The sequence below is a fragment of the Topomyia yanbarensis genome, chromosome 1 (assembly GCF_030247195.1).
Source record: "Topomyia yanbarensis strain Yona2022 chromosome 1, ASM3024719v1, whole genome shotgun sequence".
Lineage (NCBI taxonomy): Eukaryota > Metazoa > Arthropoda > Insecta > Diptera > Culicidae > Topomyia > Topomyia yanbarensis.
Window position 1 is genome coordinate 179,395,525 of NC_080670.1, and position 7,233 is coordinate 179,402,757.

The following is a 7,233-nucleotide window of genomic DNA, read 5'->3' on the forward strand; positions in this document are numbered from 1 at the left end:
AATAAAATAAATTATAATAAATAAATTGAATTACATATACTACTTTAATAATTGAAGAAATCTATTTCCGTAATTTGTTTCAGTGTACTCTGCATAAATCTTGCACATCGTACATACTTGTATTGGTGCTGTATAGTGTTGAAAGAGAAGAGCAAAAATGTATTCATGGAAATTACAGTTATGTGTGAGCGAAGTAGACTGCCCGCTAGACAAATAACAGTAACATGAAAAAGGAGAGCGAAACAGTAAACAATGACAACAGTTAAGATTTTGGGTGATACGAGGAACACGATGTGTGAGCGAAGTAGATTCTCTGCGAGCCACATAACAGTAACTAGAAAGGGGGCACTTTTGGATTGTTGTTTAAGTAACCATGGAGAATTTACAGTTCATTAGAGAAGCTCGATATGCGACATGACTCTCCGAGATGATGCGAGAGAATTGAGAATCCGGTACATTTGGTTCGTTGTTGGTGTAACCATAGAAAAATAACAGTTATGCGAAGATTATTCGCGAGCTGCAAAACAGTTATAAGAAACGGTTATAACATTTAAATAGTTGTTTATGTAACCATGGATGATGGGCGTGTTTACTTGACTCTTAGAGAAATGCTAAGATATTGCGAGAGAATTGCGTATTTGGCACACTTTGATCGTTTTTGTAAAATAAGGAATTAGTTTTCAGTTTTCGGAATAACGGTGAATGACACGGACGTGAAAAGATGGAGAGAAACCGCTTCGAACACGACATTCCCAGCTTTTCTGTTTCTGGCTTCCGAGATGATTTTGCGGCAGGCAAATCAAGCTTCGTGGAAAGACTGGAGAGCCGCCACTTTGCTGGGGTCCCCGTCCGTAATGCGACGGAGAGCACGTAGTTTCTTTCTTCGAATTTTGATTGCTTGTTTTACCTCTGCGTTCCGCCAGACCGCTGCCTTGAGTCCTGGCTTACCACTGGTTCGAAGGATGCTGGCTTCGGCGGAGGCTATCACTTTTCTAGTGAAGTCTTCGATTGTCATTATCTGGCCGGGACGAATGGAGCTGTTGATTAGTTTTTCGTACAAATCCCAGTTTGCTCTTTCGTAGATCCATCTTTGTCGTCGCCTTGGTTCATCTGATGTTCCGGGTGTATCGATTTTAATGGGGAAATAGTCACTGTCTGCGGAATCTGGAAATGTTTTCCCTATAAAATTGCCTGATATGGAGGTTAAACAGATTGATACATCCAACGCTTGTGTGCTGCCGGTGGAGAGATCGACTCGAGTGAGACCCGTCGTTTAATACTACCATGCTTTTATTAACTACTATTTCGAGAATCGAATTGCCTGTTTTCTGTGCATCAGTTTTTATCTTTGTAAACCAACTACCCCAAGCGGAGTGGTGGGCGTTCAGATCACCCAAGAGGATAAGTCGTTTCGGGAGTTCTTCCAATAGGTATTCAAGCAATCAGCAGCATTTTTGTCTCTTGGTGGCTGATATACTGAGGCCGCTGTTTGGACTGAAGCTGTATTGCCACTGCCTGTATGTTGTTTATTTGTATTCGCTCGAACGCAGTTCCATCCTTAACCGCTAATCCTACCCCTTGCCTGCCGTGGGTGGAGCAAGGTCCTAATAGAAGGTGATAGGATCTTCCAATGTAATTGGCTGTGGTGTTTTGTTCTTCCGCGTTATTTTCTTTTAGGCAGACTACTTGGTTAGTAGGATTTGCAGTTCGTTTCGGTGGGTACGGGGAGTGTGCAGATTGAAGCTATTTGTGGGGGATACTCCGTCATAGCTGCTTGATTTCCCCTTGAAATGTGGTTACGTTTCTGTGTAATATTTAGAGTAGAATTTGAGTTTGTATTATGTCCAAAAATATCCTTAGAGGAATAAGCACTAAGTCTCTTGTGCGTCTCTCTTCCGGCGATTCCTGGACGTCGCAGGGTGTCTTTCAGTTCTGGTGTGAGCTGACGCTAATGATACGAAATCGAACACTTTTTTCACTTTTTTGTACACTAAATAAAAATTCTTTTTTCAAAAAATGAAAAAATACGATCATACCTTCCATTGAGCTAACTTGATCCCTATCGAAGACTACATATTAAGAAGACTAATATCTCTTTCCTTCCTCCATACAAACGAAAAGCGATAGAGGTTCCAATGCCTCTATTGGAGGGAGGTAGGAAGCTTAATGTGAAAGTGTATATGTGTGTGTGTGCGCATCACTATGGGAAGTACCACCTTTACCCGCAAGTGGCGTTGCTGTTACTGTCTCCAGATTCTGGACAGAGTTTCTTCGTCTAGAAGAAAAAAAAATACTTTCATCATTTGACTGGTACCAATAATGAAACCTAGTTGGCGCGTCAAGCGAATATGTTTCACGTTTGAGTGCCAAATGATTTTCTACGTAAATAAACCAATTTTGATATCATTGCGCACTTCAATGACTGGCTCTCGCAAACGTGAAACTTATCAGCTCGACGCGCCAACTAGTTTTCATTATTTGTACTAGTCAAATAATGACAAAAGTATTTTCTTGCGTTGACGATATTGGATGCAAGTTCTATTTTAATTATTTTAGGATAAACATTGAATAGTTTTACGAAAAAATTAGTTAAAGGTGATAAGAAAACACTCGCTTTTTCGTTTGATACCAGCGATTTTCGTCCATTATCGTGTTTTCTTTCCAAATTTCAACCTCCGAATTTCATGTTAGTGGAAACTGAAACCGGAAGAACAAATTCTTAGTGATGTAACAAGAAATTTATCTTTTTCAGGGAAAGAAAACATACCTTCTTCATCAAAATTACTTTTCTTCTAAAGTAATATTTAATTAGAATATTAATTGAGGTTAAAAAATTAAAAATTATTTTTCGATGCATTTTGACATGAAAAAACCACATCATTGCACTCTCGTGCCATCTGTGGCTCGACATCCAGCGTTAGATCGCGAATTGGCGTTTACACGAGGGATTGCCCTTCCTATTGAGATATCTGACGTTTAAAATACGCACACTGAGATCTTGCATTTTTATACTACCGCCCTCCCCTTAAGCCCAGAAGCGGTTTGTTTTCCTCCCAATTCTCCGTGTAAACGATTTGTTTTCCTCCCAATTTAAACGTCAAAACGGCAAAATACCAACGCAGCTGGATAAATCAATGATCATTCTCAGGGATAGACCATTCCAACATCAAATTATGGTCTTGTCAAACTGCAAATGACGTGAAAACCCAAGATGGTACCAAATAAGGTATAGGCATACGTAAAGCGAGTTTTGGTTTTACGATTGGCAAGATCGACTTTGCGTAAATACTGATTCACTTCTTAAAAAAAGAGGTTGATAACAACGAAATTAATTAAAACAATGTTTTGAATATAGAAACTAATGCTTTCAGCCTCTCAAAGCGTTTGCCACAGCCCCCTGCTAGGCAGCCATTTTATCCTAGCCAATATCTGCCTTTGTTAAAATCAAAACAACCCAATGCTCATATGTTGACTACTGTCAAAATCTGTATGTCTCCATAGCGGATGACAGGAGTGAAACCCCCCTGGTTTGCCACCAAAAATATTATTGTACACACATGCATACACCTTATGCAGATTATCTTGAATCTGTTTTGCGTTTGTCAAATCTGCCACTCTTCTTATTCTTAACCGGTCACGCTCTTTTTCTTTAACCGCTCACGCTCTTTGGGGCAGACCCTCGCGTTTACAGCGACTTACTGCGACATCTACATATCAATGGCCTAAATAGGATATTAAATATTAAATTTTGATATTTCTTGTATTGATTTGAGATATTTTCTGTTTTTTTAAAATGCGCGATGGTGAACAATGGACTTTGCATGTTAATAATATACGTTTTTTCGATAACCTCAAATAGGAAACATGGGAAACCTTAAAAAAATTACAACTTTTAAGTAACCTGGTAACCCATTAAAGTATAACAAATATAATTTCCTTTTTGGCAACACACTTCTAGGATACAATCGATACAAAAAATTTAAATTCATTTTTGAGAAAAAACGTCATAACCATCGCGAAGGAAATTATTTTTCTTCTACCTTATTTTCATGCGAATATGGCCAATTTTAAAATTCAAAAATTACATAACCGTAAAAATTTCTACCAATGTGATTACACGCAAAGCTTTCTCACCATGCATGCAACGCCTTCCGCTGGTTCACTGAAGTTTTTTTTTCCCAAAGTGCCGATATTGCACGGAACCACTGATCCAGGCTAAAAATTACCCAAACGGCGAAAACAAAATTTGATAAGATTAGCACAGCAGTTCGATTGTACCTTTTCTCACCAAAGAAAGAAGTAAACAAATTACAATCTCTATTTTAGCTTCAACACCTACTAGGACCAACGCAAACCAAACCTTGTTCGTTGACCAGGACAACAAAATGTTGTTTTTTGGCCCCCTCCCGCATATGATTGATTGATAACAGCTGACACGCACACCCTCGCCGTTTCTCTCTAGTATCAGCACGGTTTGTTCTATTGCAGCAAGGAAAAAAACTGCAATAGGAAACGACGAGAAGCCGACACTGCAAAGACGACTGCAAGCGAAGAAAAAAAAAACTGCACCACCATGTGTTTTTTATCTCGCTCGCGGTGAGGCTCTTCTTTTTATTCCTGTCGGGTTGGGTTGCACTTGCGGTGGATTCGGCCATCGGCCTACTGCTGCTGCTGTCCGAGCCGAGGCAAGAAAAATATGTCACCTGATGTTGATGGGGAGACATGCTGGGACAGCGTTTTTTCTTTTCTCTTGCCGTGAAAAATTGTCAACTTTTTGCATCGACAGTTGCCAACCGCGAGATGCACCTCGCAAAACCACGTGCATTTGCAAGGCAGCAGCGGCTGGATATAGAAATAAGGGAGTATGATGCAACCCTTTTGTTGTTTTTAGTACTTTTCCCTGAAGTGTGCTAGGGTGAGGTTAGAAAAATCTCGTGGATTTTGGCGAGGATTTATCGGTCGTTTATTTGAGTTATGATTGTTTTTTAATCAGATTTTTGCATAGGTCATAATTATCCCAAACTATTAGAGAGCTGTTGGTCTATGCTTGCCATTAAACGTAATGTTAAATTATTGACACGTTTGAAATTTTTTAAATGAAAAGTAGATATACAAAACTCCCCAAATCAAACAGGTTGTCCGGTCGCGTTCTTTGTTTCCAGCAGACGAAAAAATTTTCACCTTCCAAGGGCACCGTGAAAGTCAAACTACAAGTGCCCCCGCCCCTACCCTAACCCACAAAGTAACATGTTGAGTAGCGTCCTGAACGGACTAAAAAACAACACTCACCTCCGTGCACCAACTTGGTCATCTGCGATCCGGAACTGTACGCCATCGAGGAGCATCCGACAACGCGCACTTTTACGCCGCGTTTCGCGGCCCGCAACACCGCATCCCCGATACTTTCCACCGTAACGATGTACATACACAGATTAATCGAAACGCGGGCCCGATCGATCAGCGCGACCAACCGGCGGACGTGTTCCGTCGTAAAGCTGGCCATCGTCGTGCCCGGTTCGTTCGGATGGATGCTCCGTTCGTTCGCGAAAAACACATCAGTCCAGTGGCTCGCGGCCAGTTGACGGGCCCGGCGGCGCGCACAGTACGACCGCCAGCGGATGTACAGCTCGTACAGTGCCTCGGAACTGACGGTCACGGCGACAACGGCTGCGGACACGCGAACCCACTGCGGACTGGATGAGAACATTTTTTTTTCACTCGTCGTCGTCGTGGGTACGCAAACACCACGAGGAGTTCCAGTAACGACTAAACACGTTTCCGACGGCTTTCAACGGATACCGAGCGTCACCGATTGACCGATTTGGCGGTGGAACTTATACGCGCAAAGGGGAACGCTTCCGGCCGGAAAGGACGAAAAAAAAGTTGCAACAGCACACGGTCGAACGGAACGAAAATTACTCGCTAGTGCAAAAACACGCACAGCACGACGATGGAAAAAGAAAACAAAACTGACTTTTGATTTGATTGCGAAAACACAACCACAACATGTCAATGTCAGCTGTCTGCCCGCCGCGGGTTTCGTGCAATGAGTTGTATTTGGCAGATGAGGCGATAACCGACCGTTTTCGATTGAGAATGGATGGGAGAGCGGGGCCGGCAGATGCACAATTTTACAGTAGATTTACCTCACAAACAATTAAAAAAACAATAGATATTATAGTTATTACTGTTTCAACATTGTTTGGCGCTACTTCTGGCAGTAGATTTACAATATTTCATGTAAAAATGTTGGTAAAAATAAGAGTTTTTCACTCTTAGCAAAAAACGACTAACGCATACTTTTAGTATGAAAATAAAACTTTTATTTTGATTACTATTCTTCATTAGCTTAAAAGGAAAACTTTTATTTTGATTATTATTCATGATTAATTTAAAAGTTTTACTTTCAACCTAATAGTAGGCGTTGGTTGATTTTTGCAAAGAGCGGAGCACTCACATTTACCAATATTTTTTTACTGTATGTACAGTAAATTCACATTAAATTTTACTGTTTTCGAGAAAAATCTGTACAGAAAAAACGATTTTTTAAATGTTAAGATACATAACAACCCCCCCTTTTTCACTGTAAAAGTCGATTTTACATTGAAATTTACTGTAGAAACGTGAAAGTTTGTTTTTGTGTTGTAGCATAGCACTGGAATTTACTGTAAATTATTGTAAAATTGCTGTACTGTTACGTAGGGGCAAATCACTCTAAGAATGTATGTGTAATTTGCATCAAATTAGAAAAAAATGCATTTAATTTCCATTTTTGCGTCAACTTTGAACTCCCCCACAGAAGTTTAACAAACGTCCTACGTTGAACGAGAATTCTCCACAAACATATGATTAGGGCTCAAAAGTCAAATGTCAGAATTAACTTTGAGGGGAAATTCGGAGAAACCTTTATTATTTACCTAAGCACGGTGCAATTTCCCTCCATATTAAATTTTGACAATTGGCTTTTGAGCCCTAATCTCTTGTTTGTTTGATGTCCAAGTTTATGCAAAATCAACCAGTAAACGCAGGTGACACTAAATGTTTTACGCTTGGAATTAACTGATTGTGATTGTGACCTATGATCTGGAACCAAAACAATTGTCAAGATAGGCACCAACATGAACATTTTTGCTTTTATCACAGATAATAGACAACCCTATTTCAGTTGTCTAGTTGAAACAATTTTCTCCTAATTTATATTAACGGAAGCCAGTTCTCTGCGTAATTTGACTG

General features: G+C 40.1%; 1 protein-coding gene across 3 annotated transcripts in view; it reads right to left on the reverse strand.

Annotated features, from left to right (window-relative positions):
• The window catches only part of LOC131683157 (mitochondrial cardiolipin hydrolase), a 298,950-nt gene extending 292,979 nt beyond the window's left edge, over positions 1 to 5,971 (reverse strand). For all 3 annotated transcript variants that reach the window (XM_058965006.1, XM_058964992.1, XM_058964998.1), the window contains exon 1: positions 5,290 to 5,971. In XM_058965006.1, coding sequence (XP_058820989.1) covers positions 5,290 to 5,707 — 418 coding nt within the window. In that variant the 5' untranslated portion in view covers positions 5,708 to 5,971. The remainder of the gene's footprint in view (positions 1 to 5,289) is intronic.
• Between the last annotated feature and the right edge of the window lie 1,262 nt (positions 5,972 to 7,233).